Source organism: Saccoglossus kowalevskii, chromosome 10, assembly GCF_978046115.1.
Source record: "Saccoglossus kowalevskii chromosome 10, keSacKowa6.1, whole genome shotgun sequence".
Classification (NCBI taxonomy): Eukaryota; Metazoa; Hemichordata; class Enteropneusta; family Harrimaniidae; genus Saccoglossus; species Saccoglossus kowalevskii.
Genome location: NC_140650.1, coordinates 33,984,871 through 34,012,498, shown reverse-complemented (window position 1 = coordinate 34,012,498; position 27,628 = coordinate 33,984,871). Strand labels below are relative to the sequence as shown.

The window sequence follows — 27,628 nt, the reverse complement described above, 5'->3', positions numbered from 1 at the left end:
TAGCAACACGAAGTTTTAACCTCCGTCAGTGGAATACTAATAACAAATATATCCACGACATAATGACAGAGGAAAACAAAGCAAATGACAAAACTAGTGTGAGCGTTCTAGGATTGAGGTGGAATACTATTTCGGACCAACTCTCAATCAAAACCCCCGATAAGCCAAAATTTGGTCCTCAAACTTCAAAGAGAGATGTCGTTGCTTATAGCGCGACAGTTTACGATCCCATTGGTATGTTTGCTCCTATCGTCGTGAAAGCTAAGCTCATTATCCAATCACTTTGGTTAAAAGATCACCATTGGGATCAACCCATTGATTCTGACACACTTGATAAGTGGAATGATATAGCTCTAGATTTATACAATATTAAAAACATTGTAATTCCGCGGTGTTATTTTTCAAAACCTACTCAGAAAGTAGAAATTCATGCATTTGCGGATGCAAGTTCTGTAGCTTATGGGGCCGCTATCTATCTTTTAAGTGAACATAACGAGACTTGTTTAGTTATGGCTAAATCTAGAGTAGCACCAATAAATAGTCAACTTCTGACCTTGCCTAGACTTGAGTTGATGGGAACGCTCATCGCTACGAGATTGTCGAAATACGTGTCAGAAGCTCTCGAAACCAAATTCTGCGTTACCGCGCACACACTCTGGTCGGATAACCAGGCAGTTTTGCATTGGTTACATGGCAACGGAAAACAAGACATATTCACCAAAAACAGAGTTTCGGAAATTTTGGAATTTTCACAAAGTTTGAGATATGTCAACACCGCTGATAATCCCGCAGATTTAGTCACGAGGGGAGTCCAACCCGAAACATTATCGAATTCGGATTTTTGGTGGTCAGGTCCAAGTTGGTTGTCAAATCGTGATAAATGGCCTGGAAAAATCAAATTTGGTAAAATCATTGTGAATAATGACTCAGAGTCAGACGTGAGAAAATCCAAAATTGAAAATAATATTTCGACCCCAAAAGTGTCCGAGAAATGTACCCAGTGTCCGACCACTGGTACGAGCGACACCGTTAGCGATCGACCGCTACTTTGTACGCCCCCAAGTCAATCCAGAGGACATGTCAATTCGGAGAACGAAATTAGTCCTCATTTCCATAAATCAGCAGAAGATTTCATAAAAACTGCTGAAACAGTGTCAGGAGATATCATCGATACAAACCGCGAACCTCCTGAGCTACAAAACTCCAAAATTAATGATCAGATCGTTTCGTTACATGTCGCCTCTGAATCTGACAATTTACTCGGCCACCATTTTGAACTTCACAATGAGCCAAACATCGCACCGAAGGAGATTATTCACGCAACTGAATCAAACTCAGAACCTAGTCTTGAAAAGATTATCGATATTCGCCGTTTCAACGATCTACATCGTCTGTTGAAAGCAACTGCTTATATATTTCGTTTCATTTCGAAACTCAAATCCAAATTGAACCACACTCCGAGTAATTTGTCAAGTAGACTTGCTCTCTCAACACAGGAGATATACGACGCGGAACACGCTTGGTTGACATCGATTCAGTCAACACATTTCGGAGACGTTGTCAGTTCTATTCGGAGACAACAATTTAGACATGGCGTACTTCAAAAACAACTTAAACTATTTCTTGACGATAAGTCAATACTGCGAATTGGTGGTCGGCTTCAGAATACCGACTTTCCTTTCGAAACCATGCATCCAATACTCCTTCCTGGTAAACATCGGTTTACTACGCTCATAATTCTTGATGCTCATCATTTATTAAATCACGGTGGGCCGTTAACCACAGTTAACAAAATTCGGGAAAAATATTGGATCACCGCGATTCGCAGACATGTGAATTCTACATTGAGATCTTGTGTCGTTTGTAAGAAGGTCGATGGAACTCCATTTCCCCTTCCTACTCAAGCTCCACTTCCTGATTTTCGAGTGAAGGAAGCAGTCCCATTCGAATTCTGCGGAACAGATTACACGGGACATTTGTTCGTTAGGGACCAACACACTGGTCTTTCTAGTAAAGTTTATGTACTAATTTTTACGTGCGCCTCAACTCGATGTATTCACTTAGAATTAACTCAAGATTTGACCGCCGCATCATTCATTTTGGCTATGCGACGTTTCACTGCTCGAGGGTCAACGCCCCGGAAAATGATCTCAGATAACGGTTCCACATTTATAGCCGCCGCTAAGATTTTGAAAGGACTCGAGTCCAGTCCTGAGGTACAAAACTATCTTACCAAAAATCGTATATCGTGGCGTTTTAATCCTAAACGAATGGCGTGGGCCGGAGGCCTATTCGAGAGAATGATAGCCATAACAAAAAATTGCTTGAAGAAAATTCTAGGTCGTGCCAACGTGACTTTTACCGAACTATCCACAATTTTAGTCGAAGTCGAGTCGTCAATAAATGACCGCCCATTAACTCATCTCTCCGCTAGTGTCGAAGATTTAGCTCCACTGACTCCATCCCACTTGTTAAATGGACGTCAGATTAGAATGTTACCCCCAGCTATTCCTAGTGTTTCTGAACCCAATTTTGAGATTGATAATATTACTGCAAATAAAAGAGCTATGTATTTATCCTCCCTTCACAATGCTTTTAGTAAGAGATGGCAAAGAGAATATTTGACATCACTTACTGAGCGTCACTTGAATCAAATCAAAGGGACAACCAATAATTGTATAAAGGTGGGGGATATTGTCCAATTACACCAGGACATCAAAAAACGATGTCATTGGTTACTAGGTCGTGTAACTAAATTGCTTCCAGGCAAGGACGGTATCGTCCGAGTAGTGGAAATACAGACCAAAAACGGCTCAACAAATCGTTCTATACACCATCTTTATCCACTCGAACTAAATGCAGAAACACCAGAGAATACACTCTCAATTCCCGAGGAAGTTATTGGTAGTCCCTCCGTTGAAAATGAATTTTCTAGTCAAATCCACGACTTTTCTAGTCGGCCCGAACCAAGGGCTTCAGCGCTCAAAGCGAGCGAAAGTATACGGCAAATGTGCCGTGATGGTGTTGTATAACTTTGTAGAATTTTGAACTTTGTATTGCACTGTAACTTTATTTCAAGTTTTCAATGAGAATCATTTGTTCCGTGCAGTAAAGCAAAATCTGCAATGTGTTCATGATATACTGTATTGTTTTGATATACCGTGTTATTTGCTGTTTTAACTAAGATTGAAACTCACAATTCATATCTGATGTTCAATGTGATTGACATGTGTTTATTGTTGAGAGTCTGTCATTTAAATTTCAGAGATTTATTCAAGTTAATTTTAAAATTTATCATGTTCGATTCAGGTTATCCCGAGATCTTCTCGTGATTTTTGCGCCCCGGAGTATGTCGCACGCAGTTATCTAACATGAACAAATTTTACTTTCTGTATGATGTTCTCCAAGCTAGTTTGTAATTTCAGACATTGTTTTGATAACCACGAGTTGAGTCCTGAGAGACTAGATCGGTTTCTGTAGCAACCGTGACGCTATATCCAAACGTTCGCTACATTGTTTCCCATTGCGTTCTTGTGGTACTTGTCTGTTTACCGCCCAAAATTCCCACCAAAGTTCTGCTTCGTGTTAGTCGCGTGTCACTCCTAATATGGAATGACAGCGCTATGTTTCGTTTGTATGCGCCAATCATTAGCGTTGTTTTATTTTCGGAACGTTTTTGGCATGATATATTCTAGAGTACAAACACGTGTTTGGCACTTCTCCGATTAGCTGTCACCGAGACAAATGCCGCTCTAACGTTGACAATTACATTAACCAGGCAAAGCGCTGTCGTGAGAAGTCCGATTCAGGCCGTCGCTGTAATTCCTTCTATGGTAGCTTCGCAACTTGATGCTCGTTATGCACACCCTCCTTTCTATGCTCTCTACGATGTCAACTCCTCATGGAGCTATTATTTAACGATCTATATTTTATACCAAGAAGTATTTGCTGTACAACGTATTGATGTTGATGTTGAGTACAAATAAACCAGTTTGAATTATACCTCACGTCTGTTCAACTCAAGAAAACACAACGCAATCGATGTCCGTTTCAATAACAATTCCGCATGATTAGTCAGTTCGTTTTATGTGACGAAAAGAACACCCCAACGCCTAGTTTTGCGATATAAACTTATCCACCACACATATGACATCTATGTACTAAGTTTCATTGAAATGTGATGATTAGTACTTATATCAAATGCTGAAAATTAATTAATTATGCAAATTAGGTAATTAATATGTACTGATATTACCATAAAAACTATCAGGTCTGTGCAGTGTCATATGACATCTATGTACCAAGTTTCATTGAAATGTGATGATTAGTACTTGAGATATCAGTGGAAAAAAACGAAAATTGACTAATCATTATGCAAATTAGGTAATTAGTATCCACGGATTATTACCAAAAACTAATCAAAACCTAGCATTAGTTCAGAGCATGTATGTACAAAGTTTCATCAAAATCCAATGAGTGGTTGTTTAGATATCAGTGGAACAATCATGGAACAGCTAAAAATCAGCTAATTATCATGCAAATTAGGTAATTAACGAGCATGGATTTTTACCAAAACCTAATCAAATCTGCGCATTGGCCCAGAGCATCTATGCACCAAGTTTCATCAAAAACCGATGTATGGTTCTTGAGATAGCAGTGGAACAGTCGGACACACATACACACATACACATACACACATACACACATACACATACACACACACACACACACACACACACATACAGACACACTAACTGCAAAGACTCCCATTTTGTGCTTCGCACATGGGAGTCAAAAATATTACCCACACAGTATTCTACAGGTTACTTGTTTATAATTTTGTTTTTGTCTGAATTGCCAGCCAATCATACATCATGCACGCATCTAAATATCCCTTTCCTGTCAGTGGTCAAACTAAAAAAGGGAAAACAAAAATTTATTTTCAGCAGACAAAACTAGGTGGTTGAATTAATAGAAAGACTATAATAATAATAGTAGTTTAAGTGTGTTGTGAAATTTAACAGCAGAGTCAAAACCTATGAAGATGCACATGTGGCAATGAAGTGTCAAGTTTATAGCAAGAAAACAAACATCAACACCATAGCACAAATTATTTGGATAGAGGTTTCTATTTATAATCACTGTGACCCATAAAATGACCAAGGCACACTTTATTTGTGTTTAATCTCAAAACTATATACATTGAAGGGTAATTTACCTCTGAGTTCTATTTATAGAATTGCACATATGCATAAAACATAGACACCTGATAGATGGATAGAGTCGGTCACTTTGAGTAAACTTTACAAAGTGATGTGCATCAACTACACATAATGGTTGATTCTTCCATCAAGTTTGAAGTAAATCAAGCAACACCTACCGAGATCTGGTTCCACACATGTCATAATACCTGATTTACTTTTTTTTAACTAAAATGGTCAGCCATCTTTGTTTAGATAAGATTATTGTATGTGCATATGTAAACCATGATGTACTATATATGTATAAAATCTGAAGTGAATTGTCCAAAGCATGTAAGAGATACATGTCTAAATGGCTGCCAGTTGGCCATCTTGAGTCAAATTTACCATGCATGACATGCATGAACTGCCAATAATGATAAATCTTTCCATGAAGTTTGATGAAAATCATATGACACACAATCAAGATATGGCTCCAGAGATGTCAAAGTATTTGATTTTAGTGTTAATCAAACAAAGTGGCCACCAATCGGCCATTCTGAATCAACATGCATTAGTCTACAACCAGTGATGTCAATGTCAAAATCGGTCAAGACACCAAAGAGAAATGGTTGCGACCAAAATGAACAGTAAGGAGGTCAGAAGTCAGGTGTCATCAAAATAAGAAACAAATCAACGTTCATATGGTTACCATTATGACTTGCACTGTACACTGTACCTTTGTCGAGTGAAAGAATGAGAGCAAGTCCATCTCTCAGAGTACCTGATTATGCAGATTCCCCCAACCCTCCTACCTTACCAAAGTACCTATTAATAGAAACTCCCAGTGAGCATGCTTTTTGGGGAGGAGGCACTAAATTTGACCAAATTTCTTGAATCTTTTATTTTGATTCACATTCCCTTTATTATGTAAATATTGAAATTCCCCACTTGCTACCGTAAAACTATTTATTTTCACTGGCACTTAATTTTTACTATTTTGATGTTTGAGCAATCAGGGTTGTAAATTTACAAATTTAGCAAAGAATCAATGAGTTCTATTGTTATTTTACATGGATATAATTTAGCATATTTTACTTATTGGCAAAAATACCGAAATTAAAACCCAGTGAATAATTAATGACTTACAGTATTTGGACACAAGCTGGTTTATCCTGAATGAAAGATTACTGTGATGTCAAATGACAATAAATGCAAAGTTAGTAAAAAATATTATCAATAGTGGGTATTGTCTTAAATTCTGATGTACTAGTCAAGTTAATTTTATATGTACAGAGTAACAAGTAACTGTATTACATAGTTCCAGCGAGTTATCAAGCTTACAAAATATAACAAGATTAGTCAGGGCATGTTAGAGATTGGCTTTCCTTGTAACAAAATGGCCACCAGTCAACCATTTTGAATCAGATCTGAAAAATAGGCCAAATGACCTGTCACTCAACAGATTTTGCCAAGAAAATGACATTTCATTTGTTGTAAGGTGCAACACCATTATATATTACTAACATGCACAGATTTCCACTGAAACCTTATCAGACATCCATAAATACAGATACCTACACAGATGAACTCAACCGCAACAACTCCCATTGTGTGTCTTGCACACAGCAATCAAATACATAATGAAAATTACTGCACTTGCCAAAGGCAAGAATATATTGAAGAAATATATAAAAGACTTGAACCAAACCAAACACAGTAACGTAACTAATAGACTTCCAGATTTAGATTTAGTGGATTTGCCATGGTTATTTGTTGCACAATGTTCTAAATCATAGTCATGGCGGTTTATGTGATTGTTGCTATAGCAATTTCAATTGTTATCAACTTGTAACATGTATCAAAGTAATATTTACTTCAAATTAGAGAATAGAAGATATTGCCACAAAATTAACAAATCTGACAAAGGTTTACCCAAGGTAATTACATACCGAGAATCAAAGCAATTGAGCAGGTAGTTTTCAAGAAGAAGTCGATCTATGATAACAGCGGAGCTATTAAAGCCAAATGCCCAAAACAAAATGTCTACACTTGTTTAATAAATATGATATTGTAAGGTCACTCATGAGATATTCTCTATATATCTCCCAAGGTATATGATGCATATGTGAAGTTTGAATGTGGTCTGTCCAAGGTACAGGTAGGAACACGCACACACACATGCTCACCAATCTGTAAGAACCTGTTTTACAAACAACATCTGAACCGTAACCAACAGAATATTTAAGAAGCACAGGAACAGACAAAGTGATAAACCATCAAAACTGAATTCCTAAAATAAAGACCAGTTTTGCAACAGTATATTGAAAATGTACTAATACCTTGCCCCTTCTTTGCAGAAAAGCATGGTTTTCTTTCTACTACACTGTCTGCGGCATCATCGTGTTCTGCATTTTTGTAGCTGGCAGTATTCACTCCAACATCAACAAATGATTGTGTCTTCTTTTTAACACACTCAGCTGACATTGGTGGCTTATTCCATTGTAAAGTTCTTCGTAATAATAAATCAAGCATCTTTTCTTTAGTGTTTCTGGATGTGAAAGATAGTTTCAAGTAAAACCAGACTGAGTGAGTGTATCATAAGGTTCTACTATAATCCATCATATTATCCACTTCATTATCAACATAGGCCAGGTAAAAATAAAATTTATATTACTATACTATGTTACCCTCTCCGTAATTTCTTTCTAAATACCTCTAGATGAATCACATGTAAGTGTGTGTGGGCATTTTAAGATCCATGATGCAATCGAAGTCAGTTTTAGTTTATGTGCACTTCCATTGGAGATATGTTTCATCACACTAGAATTTAACCTGATCTGAAAAACAAAATGGCCACCATTTGGCCATCCTTAATTGAATCACAAAACAAATACACATGCATATGTATGATATGTGTGTGTGAATGTAATTGGCCCAGGCATGTCTGGGATACAGATGAGAACATACTGATGCACAACTACAAGTCTCCTATTATTGGACATTGTCCTAACAGGGACTGACATTGTTTGGTTTCATGTTGTTAAAATGACAAACTCAATCTAATTGTGGTCATAGTTTCAAATATAACGAAACACGTACCTTCTAACACCCTGTTCTGCTAGTATTCCATCAATAATCAATTTAAAGTACTTATCAGCAGTTTCTGGTTCATTTCTATCCATATATGGACCCACTACATTGAGAAGGGTAACCAGACACGATGAATACACTTCACAGATATCTGCTTTGGGCTGCTCCTGAAATGAAATGTTAATCTGTGATTTCCAATGCCTGACTTTCATAACATCAAATACAATATTTAATCTTTTATAAGCAATAAGTTTTCTGCATAGAAAACTGATAGAAAACTTAAATTTGAAGACATACTGAATTTATAGAAAAATGTCATACAAGATAACAATTTTGAAGTTTCCATCTATAAATATTAGATGAGTGACACTGGCCAATCAGAGGTGGCATTGAGTTGACCCAGCTGGCCTTATAAATCGAGTTCCAGCCACCTATTGCATTCAGAAAAGTCTCACCAGATGACCAGATGTGATTTGTCAACCAATTACAGCACACCTTACTAAAACAGACTATGTTACTCTAAAAAACGAAAGTTTTGATTGATTGATGGTCCTATGAGACTTGAACATGATTTACATATTTGTTGGTCAAATGTAGTTAAAGGCATGTACACAGGCTGCCATAAACCAGTAAAAACAAGTCATTAAAAATGACACAGTCTCCATTAAATTGTTGAAAGTTCTCTTTGTGCTCATCATATTAAAGCAAAAGGGTGTCCTTGAAACTTGAGTCACAAGTGGCAAATACAACAGTTTGTTTATTTACATCAAATTCAAACACGTGTTGCATGGCCTCCTTCGGTTTAAGACATAGCAAAGAAAAACATAGATCACATGTGAAAGTAAAACAAATTGAGGTGCATGTCTATGTTATTGCACTTGCTAAAATTGTTTAAAGTATGTTTGAGAAAATTAGGATCGGAATGAGGCATGAAAAATACATTACCATACATCACATAAATCTGAGTGCTTGTTGCCATGGTGCCCTACAATAAATCTTTGGGGCTTACAATGTTAACATATGTGTAATGACAAAATTTGAGATTCTGGGATGGGGAATACAGCAATTGCAACTCTTTGTAATTGTATTGTTAGTTCTGGACTCCTAGACCATTTGTACAAGTCAAGCGCCCTCTTGTGTTGAATAATATGGTGAAGGCAGTGTCCTCAAATTTGCAGTTTTAATAAATATCAGTTCAAAATAATGCGTTGAAAACAATTTAACTTTTGTCATGCCTCTAATTTAAATTCACATAGGAGGGGGTGTCAAACAATGGTGATCTATCTGTGAATTACACTTGCCCATCTACATCATAAAATTAAAAGACCCCCCCCCCCCCCTCATAGGGAGGATAGTTTTGAAACAAATTGTCATGGACATGTATTCTATCATGTATAAAGTATGTGCCAAATTTGAATGAAAACTGACAAAGCATGTCCCAAGATACCACATTTAAAAAAAAAAACAAGATGCCTGCTAGTCGGCCATCTTTGATCCAATTGCGAAAGAAATTGTCATGGACATGTATCCTAACATGTATAATCTATGTACCAAGTTTGAATGAAAACTGACAAAGCATGTCCAAAATACAACATTTTCAAAAAACAAGATGGCTGCCAGTCGGCAATTTTGAATCCAATTGCTAAACCACTGCATGTGCATATGTTTCATATAAAGTACTAGGCACATGCAAAGAATGAACGGAATCGGTCCAAAGGATTCTGAAATATGACTCTGGACGGACGTACACACAGACGAATGAAGACCAAATTATAAGTCCCCAGTTTTTAAACTTCGTTCGAACAGGGACTAATAAATATATATTGATAGCTTACCTTTTTATTAACAGTCATCCACTTAACAATTGTATTATGCAGACAATCAGACACCGTTTCTTTAATTATTGACTGGCTTTGTACAACAGACAGATATAAATTTCCCAACAATATACAATAGGAATCACGCAATTTATTGCTGACGATGGATGCAGGAGACTAGTAAAATAAAATATGCATCAAGCAGAATCAGTATAAAAGACTTCAACAGCTAATGCAACATGCACACATAATTATTGCACTGCTATAACACATCCAATAGGTGAACAATAACCATTGAACACAGCATTGTTGAATTAAAAAAATTAATTTACGAGCATGTGTGAAATTAGTACCAACAACTTACCATTACAAGTGTAGACTGAATGTTGTCAAATACATGTATAACAACTTACCATTACATGTGTAGACTGAATGTTGTCAAGTACATGTATGACAACTTACCATTACATGTGTAGACTGAATGTTGTCAAATACATGTATGACAACTTACCATTACATGTGTAGACTGAATGTTGTCAAATACATGTATGACAACTTACCATTACAAGTGTAGACTGAATGTTGTCAAATACATGTATGACAACTTACTATTACATGTGTAGACTGAATGTTGTCAAGTAAATGTACAACTTACCATTACAAGTGTAGACTGAATGTTGTCAAGTAAATGTATGACAACTTACCATTACATGTGTAGACTGAATGTTGTCAAATACATGTATGACAACTTACCATTACATGTGTAGACTGAATGTTGTCAAATACATGTATGACAACTTACCATTACAAGTGTAGACTGAATGTTGTCAAATACATGTATGACAACTTACCATTACATGTGTAGACTGAATGTTGTCAAATACATGTATAACAACTTACCATTACATGTGTAGACTGAATGTTGTCAAATACATGTATGACAACTTACCATTACAAGTGTAGACTGAATGTTGTCAAATACATGTATAACAACTTACTATTACATGTGTAGACTAAATGTTGTCAAATACATGTAATAATAATAATAAAGATAATTTATTGCATCCTTAGAAATACAGTGTTTCCATCAGTTTATAGCAACAAAAGTAAGATATTAAAAAACAAAATAACAAAATAACTATAGCAAATAATAAATGATAGATTTTAGTGTTTTTGTTAAGTATCTTTCTCGTTTCTCATTAAGAACGAGCTGTGTATAAATTCTCCAACAAGTTTGATTACATTTGTGTTAGAATTTTTCATTAAGTATGTAAATTTCTGTTGGTCAGTTTTTGTTTCATCAGGAAACTGTATATTTGAGAATATATCCATTCGCAGTGTGTGATATTTTGGGCATTTGATGAGGAGATGCATTTCATCTTCTATGTCTGCTAAAGTACATTGTTTACAAATCCTGTTTTCCAAAGAAATTTTAGGTTGGGTATGTCTACCCTTTTCTATTGCTAGGCTGTGATTACTTGTTCGGAATCTAGAGACAGAAATTCTATGTTTTAGATTCAGTATAATTAAGTAACTTTCAAAGTTGTAGTTTGTTTTGAATTGAGTATATGTTCTCAACTTAGGTTTATCCATAATTGTCTCCTTCCAGAATTCAATATATTTTTGTTTAATATTGTTTCCTATTCTCTTTATATTTTGTTTTGTTGCATTCAATTTGTCATTGATATTCTTTATATCTAATGTGTTATCTTCCTTATTTAACTCTTTGTAAATTGACATAATCCATGGGAGTTTGCAGTTTATCTGTTCATGGTATGCCTGTTTTGTTAAATTACATTCTGGAAGTTCTTTGATCCGTGCCAAATACTTTATAAGATTTATTTTGATGACAACTTACCATTACAAGTGTAGACTGAATGTTGTCAAGTACATGTACGACAACCTACCATTACAAGTGTAGACTGAATTTTGTCAAGTACATGTATGACAACTTACCATTACAAGTGTAAACTGAATGTTGTCAAGTACATGTATGACAACTTACCATTACATGTGTAGACTGAATGTTGTCAAATACATGTATGACAACTTACCATTACAAGTGTAGACTGAATGTTGTCAAGTACATGTATGACAACTTACAATTACATGTGTAGACTGAATTTTGTCAAATACATGTATGACAACTTACCATTACATGTGTAGACTGAATGTTGTCAAATACATGTATGACAACTTACCATTACAAGTGTAGACTGAATGTTGTCAAATACATGTATGACAACTTACCATTACAAGTGTAGACTGAATGTTGTCAAGTACATGTATGACAACTTACCATTACATGTGTAGACTGAATTTTGTCAAATACATGTATGACAACTTACCATTACATGTGTAGACTGAATGTTGTCAAGTACATGTATGACAACTTACCATTACATGTGTAGACTGAATGTTGTCAAATACATGTATGACAACTTACCATTACAAGTGTAGACTGAATGTTGTCAAGTACATGTACGACAACCTACCATTACAAGTGTAGACTGAATTTTGTCAAATACATGTATGACAACTTACCATTACATGTGTAGACTGAATGTTGTCAAATACATGTATGACAACTTACCATTACAAGTGTAGACTGAATGTTGTCAAGTACATGTATGACAACTTACCATTACATGTGTAGACTGAATGTTGTCAAATACATGTATGACAACTTACCATTACATGTGTAGACTAAATGTTGTCAAATACATGTATGACAACTTACCATTACATGTGTAGACTGAATGTTGTCAAGTAAATGTATGACAACTTACCATTACAAGTGTAGACTGAATGTTGTCAAGTAAATGTATGACAACTTACCATTACAAGTGTAGACTGAATGTTGTCAAATACATGTATGACAACTTACCATTACATGTGTAGACTAAATGTTGTCAAATACATGTATGACAACTTACTATTACATGTGTAGACTAAATGTTGTCAAGTAAATGTATGACAACTTATCATTACAAGTGTAGACTGAATGTTGTCAAGTAAATGTATGACAACTTACCATTACATGTGTAGACTGAATGTTGTCAAATACATGTATGACAACTTACCATTACATGTGTAGACTGAATGTTGTCAAATACATGTATGACAACTTACTATTACATGTGTAGACTAAATGTTGTCAAATACATGTATGACAACTTACCATTACAAGTGTAGACTGAATGTTGTCAAGTACATGTATGACAACTTACCATTACATGTGTAGACTGAATGTTGTCAAGTAAATGTATGACAACTTACCATTACATGTGTAGACTGAATGTTGTCAAGTAAATGTACGACAACTTACCATTACAAGTGTAGACTGAATGTTGTCAAGTACATGTATGACAACTTACCATTACAAGTGTAGACCGAATGTTGTCAAGTACATGTATGACAACTTACCATTACATGTGTAGACTGAATGTTGTCAAGTTTGTATGACAACTTACCATTACATGTGTAGACTGAATGTTGTCAAGTACATGTATGACAACTTACCATTACAAGTGTAGACCGAATGTTGTCAAGTACATGTATGACAACTTACCATTACATGTGTAGACTGAATGTTGTCAAGTTTGTATGACAACTTACCATTACATGTGTAGACTGAATGTTGTCAAGTACATGTATGACAACTTACCATTACATGTGTAGACTGAATGTTGTCGAGTTTGTATGACAACTTACCATTACATGTGTAGATTGAATGTTGTCAAGTACATGTATGACAACTTACCATTACAAGCTCTTTTTGTTTTTTCCACAGAACATTGCTAAGATCTTCACAAAATCCTTTTGGGTGTAAATCTTAAAAAACAAATTACAAGATTTAATGATATGAGAGAAGTGAAAACAAAGATGCTTCATGAATACAGTAATTATTAACAAATCATTGTATTTAGTGATTATTAGTCAAATGTCAATTAATTAAATTGATTTGTGTATTTATAACATTATGTCTTGTCTGTCGACAAACTTTTAAACAAATTGGTCTAGGATTGGCCATGAAATTTCAAACAGAATACACACACACTCACATAACCCAAAAAAACATGACCATATTTTGAAGCATGGGTGATGAGAATTAATAAAGATTAACCCTTATCCTGCTAGCCATTGTTACAAGTTTGTGTATTATGTAATCAATATTGTATTGTCAAGATATATACATGTAAACAAAAATAAAAACGCCTATTGCTGATATAGAGAGTGTGATTCTGGGTAGAAAATGAGATAGTAATGGTGGCTGTTTGAAAGTTGTTATGGGGATTTTGGCCGTCTTATGAGTGGTGAGGAGAAGGACTTGTCAGTTGATGATTATAGCCAAGTTGGTGTATAACGAGTTTTCTCTGAGTTTGTGAAAGAAATTTTATGTTGAATGGTGAGATTTACACTTGATGTCTAAACTTTTGTTTTGATGTATGCACTAATGTAGTTGACAATGAGATGTTTCTAAAGTCATAGTTTAAAGGGGAGCAGAGGTGTGGCTTTTGACACTCTGTACATGAAATCTGAGATCTATGAATGGATTCTGTCGATAAAAACAACTTGTATGTGCTGCGAAATGCCCTAAATATCGGGTATAAAACGGGCTGTGAAGCAGACGACAAATGTCCGCTTTTCCTGGCGTCATTTCGCCTCTAGAGGGCCAGTCAAATGACATCATCAGTGAACACTGATAATTGAACACATTCATGCTAGTACGTCCATCCCATAGAAATGCTACTATGAAAGACCTTGTTAACTGACTACTTAAAAGTTGAAACATGGCGAAATGTTGTGCGTATGAATGCCATAATGATTCATGTTAAGTTTCTTGAAATCCCAAATAAAAAATCACATTGTCGGTTGCGAGAAATCGGCAGAAGGACTAACCTGAAAATGAAGACACGTACAGCGCTCTATCTATAGTAAACAGTGAGTGAATAAATATTGTACGAGTTAAAACTAAATGAGAAATATGTTAATATCACTTGAACCACAGTACTCATTTTGCCCAACTTCTCCCTTTTTAAACGATCGCTTATTTTCCGACCGGAAAACGACCACATTTTTACCGTTTTATTTTCTCTCGCTCGTTTATTGAAAACACCGACCGCTCACCCAAACACTGGTCACCGGCACATGAGTAGTCAAAATGTTTGGGGATATACAAAGACAATTCTGAACGGCTCTTCAAATCAATACCACTCTGTATCGTTTGCGAACAACTTCATCTGTGTCAAATACTAGAGCCGGTACAATATTGTAAACAAATGCCATGATATCTCAGTCATATCGCTATTGTATACACAATCGCCGTCAAACATTCAAATACATTTAGTTTTTAACTATAATTATATGCACGCAATTTGACCATTTGACCTAGATTTGATTGGGATGGAATATTTTATTTTAAACAATATTCTGACGTTACTTACTGCCCCAAAAATGTTTCAACACAATTGCGGTATGACTGTGAGATTTACAAGTGCATCGGGTAATATATTAATAACCATTCTCACCAATCGCTAGCTTAGGAGAGAGTAGAGTTAAAAACTAAATTAGAAATACGCTATTATCACTTGAACTACAGTAATCATTTCGCCCAACTTCCCACTTTTAATCGGCCGCTTATCGCCTAATTTCCGACCGCACTGTATTTTCCGACCGGAAAACGGCAGTATATTTATCGTAATTTTTCTCTCACCGACCCATTGAAAACACTGACCGGTCGCCCAAACACTGGTCACTGGCACAAGAGTGATCGAAATAGTGGTTTTGAGTGATAAAGTTTGGGGATACAACGGGTACTAACAATTATTAAATTCTGAACTACTCTTCAAATCTATACCACATTGTATCGTTCGCAGACGGTTAAATAACTGACTTTGCGTAAAACGGTAAAAATGTGGTCGTTTTCCGGTCGGAAAATAAGCGATCGTTTAAAAAGGGAGAAGTTGGGCAAAATGAGTACTGTGGTTCAAGTGATATTAACATATTTCTCATTTAGTTTTAACTCGTACAATATTTATTCACTCACTGTTTACTATAGTTAGAGCGCTGTACGTTTCTTCATTTTCAGGTTAGTCCTTCTGCCGATTTCTCGCAACCGACAAAGTGATTTTTATTTGGGATTTCGAAAAACTTAACATGAATCGTTATGGCATTCATACGCACAACATTTCGCCATGTTTCAACTTTTAAGTAGTCAGTTAACAAGGTCTTTCATAGTAGCATTTCTATGGGATTGACGTACTAGCATGAATGTGTTCAATTATCAGTGTTCACTGATGACGTCATTTGACTGGCCCTCTAGAGGCGAAATGACGCCAGGAAAAGCGGACGTTTGTCGTCTGCTCCACAGCCCGTTTTATACCCGATATTTAGGGCATTTCGCAGCACATACAAGTTGTTTTTATCGACAGAATTATTCATAGATCCCAAATTTACATGTACAGAGTGTCAAAAGCCACACCTCTGCTCCCCTTTAATGGATCATTTATTTGATCTGTCTGATGTCTCAGTGAATTTCCTGTGTTGCTGTCTAGTCTGAGCGAATCTTTGATCTTTCTGTGAGTAGTAAGTTGCTGTTATTGGATGCGAACGATCTACAAGAAAGAGTCACATGACCAACGGGTCGTCATTCTTGCCAATACATCGTGTGAAAGAGTACGAACTTGTGAAAATGAGAGCTCAGTAAAAGTTGAACTTTTAATCAAAGTACAAACTCTTGATCTAGGGTATACTTGTTGATGTGTTCATTTTTACTGTCCTGATCATTTTTTTTTTAGTATTTCTTGTATAAAACATGGTGTTATGTACGGAACATGCCTGATTGGTAGTTTTTTGTTGTTGAATTCACGAGTTAGAGTAGTTACTCATTAAAACAGGGGTGTTTGCTTGTTGTTGCGGATACAAAGTGTGGTAATTTTTTTGAATTGGTCATCTCGTAACACCATAAATACTTTTCATTAACTTGACCAGTTAAAGGTTGAGGTACATACCAGAAAGTTGTTGAATCAAAACACAAATATTATCATGCTGCTCACAATCATTTATAGCATGCTCAAATATTACTTCAAGAGTGATAAATAATTCCTTTGGCCATGGAAAACTAGTCAACTTGGATGTTTCTGTAATTTAAAATAAGCAGACTGAGTTAGTGACAACCTTTATAGCAAGACACCTACTTGTCTAATTGTGACAAGTGATGGCTCTTTTGGCACTGGTTTTATCAAATACACTCAATTTTCATGTTCAATGATAAATTGCCTTCAAACTAGGAAAATATTGTTATATTGATATTCACAAATTAAAATACCATTAACACAATTCTCTGAATAAAATGATATATTTACCAAGTAGTACAAGTTGTTTTAGTTTGTGATGGTTACAATAAGATTACAACTATTCTCTCTAGAGGGCGCCTTTCATTCCACTATTACATTCACTAATGTAAACCATGATACAAACAAGGATAAATTATATTCCACGTAGTTAACACAAGTAGCTTTAACTTTTACATTACTATATTTAGCAAAGAATTACACACCTGTGGTTATGATTTTCTCAATTTCTCTGGCACTTTCAACAGTAGCAGTTGGCGACAACAATTTCAAAATCTGAAAATATAATGAATCTTCATTGTATATATATACACAAAAATGCGCCATACAGTTTTGTCAGCTTTTTTTTTTGTAGATGAAATATAGACATTTGTTTTTGTGATTGTTCTCAATTGTTATATTCCACCAGTTTGAAAACACTCAATGTTCAAGGTGTCAATCAGCTGAATTAGTGAGACAACACACATAATGGCAATTAACAAAGCATCCTGACGTGGTAGGTTATACAAGATTTTAAGACACATTTTGACACCATATTTTTTTCAATACGCTATGACATTCATGTTAATGACATATGAACGTACTCAATGTTTCTGTCTCTATTCTTGTGACGCTATTAAAACAAAGGGAAATTTATCATTTTAGTAGATTTCAAATGATAAAGTTAGTGGGCAGGTTGAATGAATGGGTTAATTTCAAAGATTGGTAGTAAAAAAAAAAGGCTCACATTTTAAAATACTACAAGTTATTGTTAATGACAGTCCCCATTGCATGTTATTCATGTCTAAGATAAAATAATATTGCCAAAAAGCAAAATGGCTGCAAGTCTGTTGTCTTTTATCTGATCACAGATTGAATTGTTATGAACATGTATTGCTACATGCATAATATATGCAATCAAATTAGATATGCAAATCACTGGTCATGTGACCAGGTAAATTGTTTCTGAATGGATTTGTAGTGTATGGTAAGTGAATAATAGACTAATCTAGTACTAACAAAATCAGATGTATTGCTATTTCTTTTATTTATGCAATTTTTGTATCCAAATGCAATTAAAGTATATTTGAGAATATACAACTTGGAGCATCAGTTAAAGTTTACTTTCATTTTTATTCTTTTGATTTTGGGATACAAAATGTCAATGAAAAAAGTACATAATTGAAAGAGACAATAGTATGGCCAAAACGGGAAATTACTGTCAGTCAACCATTTTTATGAAACTAATTGTCATGACATTTATAATTTGAAGAAGAAAAAAAAACATGTGAACGACATTCTCAAAAACAAGATGGCTTGCAGTCTGCCATTTTTGAACCAATCTCAAGATTAATCATCATAGATATGTATAATGTATGTACCAAATTTGAATGAAAATCGACAAAGCATGTCTGAGATACCACATTATTAAAAAAAACAAGATGGATTAAATCACTAAACCTTAATAGGCATATGGAAAGAATGAAAGAATTTAGTTCAGAAATATGACTATAGATGAATGGAGACCAAATTACATGATAGAATTCTAAAGTAAAAAACATAGAATTGGGCCAGCCAGCACTAAAATGGCTGCCAATGAATGAAATCCATCCAGGCTTCTCTGAGATAGATTTAGACGACACATGCACACACAAATGCATGGATGCACAAAAGTGAAATTGTGGTGACTAAAAATGGCCATTAGTCAAACATTTTGAAATAAAATGATATACATCAAGATCCCAATGTGTTCAATGTATGTACCAAGTTTTAAACCAAATTTGGTTAAACCATTCGGTCTTCTTCATTCATGAAACAAATGCACTTGCAACTGTTTGATCTAATATCTGATGTATGTATGAAGTTTGAACTTGATCAGCCAAGTGTGACAATGGCTGAATATAGACGCACAGATGTACGCAGGCATGCACAGAGGTCAGTTCACAAGTCCAAAAATAATGCGCACAAAGATCCTATTATGTTCAATGTATGTAATGAACAAAATCTATCTACTGCCAAGATTCGGAATGGCAGAAATGCTCCATTTTGCTGACTTTTTAAACATCAAAGAAGCCACCATTCAACTATTTTGAATCGAATCATGAAACCAATGAACGTACAAGCATCTCTCAAGATGTGTGATGTTTGCGAGAGACTTGAATGTGATATGTTAATTAAAGATATGCACGTCTTCTATCCATCTCCAGTTATTTTAAATCATTTTGAGATACCTTCTTTTATCTTTCCTAAACAACATCATTTTTGCCATTTGTCCTGATCTTTGAATATCATCAATTAGACTCCACACACTATATCATTTCAATTGGTTAATCTTAGTCATAGGTATCCACACTCCCTATATAAGCCAACTGTGAAATTCAACCGTAAATTGGTAGTAGTTGACTGAAACATAAGGTGTGCTTCCAGATTTAGACTCACCTGTTTTATCTTCCTTTCAATTTTACTTTTCTGCCATTCATATTCATTCTTCAAGAAATCCTGCTCCTTCTTGTTACATCCCTCAAGATCAGAATGAATCTCTGATGCGCTGGAATGCGCATCTGACAACCTTGCTGGAATATTATCAGTACGTTGAGGACTTTTCCATCTCTGTGCTTTATCTTGGTATCTCGGTTGAGGTTGTGTTCGTCTCGGACTCTCACCTCTAGGAGATCTATTATTTGACACTACCTTTCTGTGTGGTCCTAATTTCTGAATTCCTTTATCCTGTATACTGTTATCTTTTGATGGACTGTACGTCCGGACCAGCAGTTCATCCGAAGAAGATCTAGATACTGAGTGTTTGTGATGAAGAGCAGTCTTCATTGCTCTACCACGACCAAGTCCTAAAGAAGATGACACGAGTATAGGTCAATGGACAAATCTGGCAGTTAAAAACAATCAAATTTAGCTGTCTTCAAGGAGTTTTGACCACAAATGCATGCATTCGTTTTTGGGAAAATGTTCATTTTTTGTAAAAGTGGTGGAAAAAGAATCATGAAACAGACTAAATGCATCCTTACCCTGATGAAGCATATTTATTTGTTTTTTAGGTTTAACACTGTCCACTGATGAGACAGATGATGCATCACTTATGTAGCCTTCAATGATCACACTACTATTTTCAGATACTCTTCTACTGGCATCATACAGACTATCATTGCTACTGCTAGACATCTTACTGAATGGTGCTCTAAATGCACCACCAGAAAGCTTTGCAAGCTCTGCTTTTGACGAAACTGAGTTGTTTTTATTTGGTCTTGGTGTAGATTCATCTGCATTCTCATACTGGCTGAGTTTTGCTGCACCTTGAGTTTCTGTTGTAGAGGAATCTTGCTTGTTTAATGATGAGAGAGGGACACCCGGTGATGCAAACTGTGTGAGTTTACTCAACTCCTGGTAAATGTAATCATCATCATCTGAATCAGAAGGAGTACTGGTGTCAGTGAAAGAATCACTGCTTTCAGACTGAGGGTCAAATCGCGGTGCCAATTGTACCTTGGGTGGTACAGAGCATGGTCTGTTATTTAAAAGACTACCGCGTCCAAGTCCAGGGAAACTGGAATCAGTCATGGTTAACAGATATTAGATCTACAGAGAGAGAGAATAAATTAATTGTCAAAATATTTACATATCATGAATATTATGAATTGCAACAAAAATGAATACTGCCCAGTGATGATGAATACTGCCCAGTGATGATGAATACTGCCCAGTGATGATGAATACTGCCCAGTAATGATGAATACTGCCCAGTAATGATGAATACTGCCCAGTAATGATGATGAATACTGCCCAGTGATGATGAATACTGCCCAATGATAACGATACCAACAAGAAAATATTTCAATGACTGGCCAAAAACATTTTCCACACATATTAACTGACAATGATTGATGGAAACACAGAAACATGTAATTGCTGGTAACTAAAGGTTTTCAACGTTCTATACAAAATAAAATATTTTTTGGTAATTCTAAGGAAAGTGCTTTATACATTTTCTTAAAATACATTCATGCTTACCTTGGATTAGTAACAATAAATTGTTACAGAATAGTTGTGAATAATGATCTCTCCACAGAGCGATATTTTAAATTTAACACAAGTCACAAGTGCATTATTTTGTGGCCATAACTGAGTGGAGTAATTAGCATTGTCGTTAAGTTGTATGTTGTTAAGCAGTCGTACTTTCGTTGTGCATTTCATATATAAATTCTAGATATAAGTACTATATCAGGGCCATAGTGACCACTCTTTTTAATGTCGTAACGTCCAAAACCACGACCATAATGTATATTATTTACCGTGCTGGACCGAAACTTCCAACTACCATTATTGTGGGGCATGTGGCCACGTCGCATGGGCAGCCGAGACAGCTAAAGTGCCTAATCGAGGCAAACGTCATGAAGACTACACCATTGCCGAACCACTCAATTACTGAATAACAATCGTAATAGAAAATTAAACTGGAAAGGAAATTGAAACATAATAAAAGAAAAAATACGTCATGATATATCGAAAATCACGGGTATTTTCAACTTTCACTTTCAGACAAGTTCAAGTTGGTCATGATTGATACTACATATGCGTCATTCCTTCACTTTTCTTACCATTAAATTTGCGAAATGTTGACTGAACGTTCCGTGGGTGGTAATGAAGCACTGAATCTGCGAAGGTGGGAACTAAGAACTATAACCAAGTCCAACACATTCTCTACGAATGAACCGCCGCCATGTTGAAAATGTGCAACAGCGCCCCCACACTCCATTAATGATTTGCATAAATCTCCCGTTGTATGGATTTTATCAAAACATCTCAAAGGATATAAGTAAATTTTCAAGCGTTATCTAAAGTGCGTAAATAAGAACTAATGTGTTTCCAATACTTTCAATCTCGTATTTACGAAATATATGTGAATTATTACAGGGCCTCTAGTTTTGATAAATATGTCAAAGGTGCAATATGTGAGCCCTCTGATTAAATACAAACCATTCAATTTTCTGCTAGAAACTGATGTCACAGAAAAATGCGGAATTTGCTGGGCGCGGTTGCTGTTATCAACAACAATAAATATGACATCATAGATCTGAAGCTTTAAAGCGGGGCAGTCGTCACCTGCGCATGCGTCAGATGGCCAAAGCGTGTCACAAACAAGCGTCTGTCCATGAGCCTTTGCGTTATAGAGTGTGATGTGTCGTCGCTTGGGACTCAAATCCCGCGCGTGCGCAGGTGACGACCCCCCCCCCCCCAGCTTTAAGGTAGAATGATACACGAAAGTAAAAATATTGTTCAGTGACATGTAGTAAAACAGATATGTTGTGTCTTACAAGGTACCTCTTCATGTCTAGAAGTATTACAGAATTGACAATATTTTTATTGGGTTTGGACGAGGAAATGTGTTTTTATTGCGGTCTATGGAAACCGCTGCTAAAATGACATTTTATGCATTATATCAATAGTGTTTTTCAGTGAACCAAAGAGGTTCACATACTATAAGTATCCTTGGGAGGAAAAGATGTATAATGATAAGGTGATTACAAGGATACCGAAAATGATGACAGCCTGAGTACAGCTTAAGTATTGACCGAGGTCGGGCGCAGCGGAGGACGATGCGACTGCGTACTGTCTGAGTGCATACTTTGCGGTATCCTTGTAATAACCTTATTATTATTATACATCTTTTCCTCTCAAGGATACATCATGGGAATGCCGAAATTAACAAAAGTTTAGAAAAGATTTAGCAAACTTCTTTGTGTGGAGTCCGGAATTCGCTTGAAAATACTCAGTGCAATATCGCAAAATTACGGCACGCTGTAACCATGGAGGTTTTACCTCCATTCTGTAACTTATGGCGTTACGGTGACAGATGTATAATAGTATTGGCTAATACTAAAATGAATAATTGTAGACATAATTTGACACGGCATATTGTCATTGCTGTATGCGCACGAGTGGCATTCTATATTAAATTGGTGGAGCTCAGATAAAAAAAAAAGTGGGTTATCACTGGTTGGTGCTCTATTTCAAGACACATAGTCTTCTATTTTAGCTGCACTGTGATTTTCATTGCAATAACTAGTTCACCCTATAAATAGCAACTACATAGGACTAGATCCCATCCTGAGTCGTCATGTGTGCTGATGTGTTTCAGCAGTGGATACAATTCAATGTTTAAACACTCACGTTATACTGGCACTATATACTAGTATATTAGCAGAATAGCTATCCAGTTACTGATATACGATGTACGGGTTTAAATTGTAGTCGATTGTTTTCCCAGTGTGGTTGGAAAGCATCGATTCACATAGCTATTCATCGGCGAGCGAAGATTTCCTTACAGCATCGATCGAGATCTAGCCTGACATATAGGCGTGAGTGGCGCCTTCGCCTGCCGAAAGACATCAGACCTCACTGTGTTGGGTTTGAAGCACCGCGGAGGGCGCAACTCACGCGACCATGTCAGGTTAATCGAGATTCTGTGCTTATATACACCCTACCCCAGTGTTCATGTACTAAAGGAAAAGCCAAGGCTAACAACACAATGCTCCGAGATGAAAGAGTTCGGCAAATGTAAGAAATGCAATTTACAGTTATTTTTTCAACTTTTCTTCAGTTTATGCAGTCCACCATCTTGATTCTTCAGCAAAGGATTATTGGTAAGGTATGACATCATATTCGTTGTTGTGAGACATTGAGAAATAAAAATAAGTGATGGGCAGCAAATATGAGATAAAGAGTTAGAAACCAAATTTAAGTAAATTATACTATCCATTGTTACGATCAGTACATTCACGTTGAAATTCTCAGTGCTACAGGATTCAAGGAAACACGTTCTGCCAACTACCGGGCAAAGTAATTTCTTTACATGCAATACATAAATCAGAAAAGGTTTTCAATTAAGAAAATCTATCATTACTTATCGGTCATCCGGGTAAAGTAAAACGCTTAGTTTTTGATTTTGATGTATTCTTCGAGATTATTCCCACATTTTCGTTTTTGTTTACAGCTCCTTATTCTCCGAGTAGTGGCATCCGATTCCCAACATTTTTGTTTTTGTTTACAGCTTCTTATTCTCCGAGTAGTGGCATCCGATTCCCAACACTTTCGACCAGGCCGAAATGTCGCTTGGGTCATCGCCGGGATTGGACCGTGCAGTACGAATCTAAATGATATACTTAGTCCAGCGGCGTTACAGCGCCACCACTCATCATAACATAACAACTTGGCGACGACGACTACTAGTATATCGTCGATTGAGCAAATACATTCTTTTTATCAATACCTTAGAAACTAACCGAGCCCATGTGACATATTTCCCATAGTAAATGCAATTATTTTATTGTAATATTACAATACTAAATTCTAACGATATTGTTGTGTAGCAATTAAAGGGCGGCAGTCGTCGTGTCGCGTCCTGTTTGATGTGGAACTCATAGCGACGTATAATAATAACAACCTTTATTGATATCGTATCCCTTCTGGGATCTAGATTAGAATACAATAAGGATATAAGGAACAATAAAATACATAAGTAATATTAATAATAATAATAAAAAAGAAATAAATAGTAATACTGTGAAAATATTATTATATAAATATTTTTTTGGTGTTATTTTGAGGCAGCTGGTAAATTGCTTTTCATGAAATTCTCTCTTTTATTGAAACAGTCGCTGATAAACTTGGCAATTGCTTGGACGGTTTCAGAATTTTTGTTATTGAGAAGTGCTTTCAGATTACCGGATAAGTTTACGTTTTCAAACAAAGCATCTCTTTCAAATTTGTACTGGTTACAATTGAAGAGGAAGTGTTCTTCATCTTCAATTTCATTGGAGTCACAGACAGGGCATGTTCTATTTAAGACATCTATGTTGTGATATCGCCCAACTTCAATCTGAAGTATGTGGGCACTTATCCTCAGTTTAGTCATAGATGATCTGTGGATGTGGTTTTTAATAATTTCAAGGTATTTTTCAAGTGCAAAATCAGTTTTCAGCTGTCTGTAGGTACGAAGTTTATTTTTGTGATTAGTGCCTTTATTGTCATTATGCATTGTTTCTGTGCAGTGTTTCTCAAACATATTTTTTATTTTTTTTGTAGCTAATGGGATAATACTGGTTTTTTCGCAAACATCACTAATTTCCAAAAGGTTCAGTAATTTTTTTATGCCTGTGGTCCAATTACTGACGTTTTCTTTGTCCAAATTGGTGCCAAGTTTGTAGGCCTCAGAGATCAGAGTGGTTTCATCCATATGTTTTATTTTCAGCCAGTAGTTAATCATACGTTTGATGCTTGAGATGATAAGTGGATATCTTCCCAGTTCAAGTAAACATGCCAAGTTTGTGGCTTTACAGTTTACTTGTAGTAGGTACTTGCACATTTTGTGATGTAATTTTTCCATAGGCAAGGATTGTTTAAACAAGTCTGTTGAGTGCATATTAATAATATCGCTTGCCCAGATTTCGCTACAGTAGAGTAAAATTGGTTTAACCATAGCATCAAACAATTTCAGATGTGTTTTGATTGGAATATTTGGGTCTGCATAGAGTAATTGTTTTAGTTTAAAAAGTGCCTTCATTGCTCTGTGACTAAGGTCTTCTTGAGCTCTGTTCAGTTTACCAGTAAACAACACGTATACAACACGTGTAAAATACATTGTTTATTTACATGAAATTTGAACACGCGCTGCGCGATGACCACCGCGCTTTAAATCGCCTCTGGGATATAACATTTTCTGTGCGCCGGTGTTCGAAAAAGCTGTATTACAGGCTTCACCAAGATTGTGTTTCCGAGTTTTCGAGTCTGGTCCTAGTCATTTTATGTACTAAATGAAATAGTTTTGACTATATTTGGAAATGCCCGACCAAGCTCAGTCGTGGTGAGAGGAAATTACAATACGAATCTACGGGTTCGAACTCTGATGTCAGAGACTGGAGAGTGAGACATAAACACTCAACATTTAATTAACAATGTACGTACATACTGCAAATTCAAAGGGCGATGGTCGTCGCGCCCAGTTCGATGCGAGACTCTTGGCGACGTATACAACGCGTGTAGAATATGCAATACTAGTACATTGGCTGTTTACCCACAGGGAGTTGGACAAACTTATGTATTTTAATAAATTATTAAATAACAAGTAACCTGTAGAATGCTGTGTGGGTGATATATTTATATTGATTTTTGTTGCATTTGCAGCAAATAGTTACCAAACAATGAGAAATCTATAAGATGGTATATACCTCTCGGCTGGCTTCACATGCATAGTTCAAGCCTGCCTAACCGGTGCTTATACAAGGATTTAATTACAGCATCTATACGGTCTGTGGTTACAGCTTCATGTTCAGAGTAATCGCAAAATTGATATTACAATAGAAAATCATGAAAGACTGGCAGTCCCATGCAATTAATAGCAAGTGAAATTCCTGGGATTGAAACATGTATTTTGAAGTTACTGATGTAGGCAATGAATGATAACTTCAAGTTGGCATGAAGCGTTTGTTATATAACTTTTCTTTTAGCCCCCCCCCCCCTTCCTGGTATAGATTTCAAGTAAAATATTAAATAAGCGTCTATCCATGATCCGTTGGTGTGCGTTATTCCTGTCCACACGTGACGACATGTAAACAAACTAGTGAAAAGTGATTCCTGAAACAAAAGCACCGTACCATTCAGTTTGCAACAAAGCGCTTTTGAGTTCAGTATGTTCATCACAAGTCTCCACCTCACCTTTAACCCCTTAATCCCGCCACTCGACTACTCTGATTGTTACATTATTAACATGTCAGAGAACAAATGCAGCCAGTCTATCACAGGGCGTGTGGCGCAACGGATAACGCGTCTGACTACGGATCAGAAGATTCCAGGTTCGAATCCTGGCACGCTCGGAGTTTTGTACTATTCATCAAATTTTGGGGCAACTCGTTCATTTGAATCCCCTTTCTTTTGTGTGATCTATCTGATATCCTCGGATTTCAGTCGAGCTTTTTTGGCATCTTGGCTAGGTCAATCAAATATGATAGCAATCCCTCGCTTTTGGGTGCTATATCTGAAATCTCCTAATTTCTGGAAAGTTTCTTCGTTTTTTTAAGTCTATATCGAAATTCTCAGCTTTACTTTAGGGCAATACCGAAAAATCTTGAGGCTATATCGCACAAATCCTCGTCTGTTTGAAACCTTGGGCTTTGGACCTGTATCGGAAATTCTC

General features: G+C 36.0%; 1 protein-coding gene and 1 non-coding gene across 2 annotated transcripts in view; one reads left to right on the top strand and one right to left on the bottom strand.

The window, feature by feature from the left end:
• LOC102806269 (uncharacterized) overlaps positions 1-20,867 on the bottom strand; it is a 34,422-nt gene extending 13,555 nt beyond the window's left edge. Inside the window, exons 1-8 of the mRNA XM_085504679.1 lie at positions 20,448-20,867; positions 19,864-20,270; positions 17,652-17,721; positions 17,104-17,232; positions 13,854-13,924; positions 10,109-10,267; positions 8,283-8,440; positions 7,523-7,731 (exon numbers count right to left, since the gene is read on the bottom strand). Coding sequence (XP_085360805.1) covers positions 7,523-7,731; positions 8,283-8,440; positions 10,109-10,267; positions 13,854-13,924; positions 17,104-17,232; positions 17,652-17,721; positions 19,864-20,270; positions 20,448-20,601 — 1,357 coding nt within the window. The 5' untranslated portion in view covers positions 20,602-20,867. The remainder of the gene's footprint in view (positions 1-7,522; positions 7,732-8,282; positions 8,441-10,108; positions 10,268-13,853; positions 13,925-17,103; positions 17,233-17,651; positions 17,722-19,863; positions 20,271-20,447) is intronic.
• Positions 20,868-27,235: 6,368 nt separating this feature from the next.
• Positions 27,236-27,308, top strand: TRNAR-ACG (transfer RNA arginine (anticodon ACG)). The gene has a single exon. It is a non-coding gene; the product is annotated as a tRNA-Arg (tRNA).
• Positions 27,309-27,628: the final 320 nt, after the last annotated feature.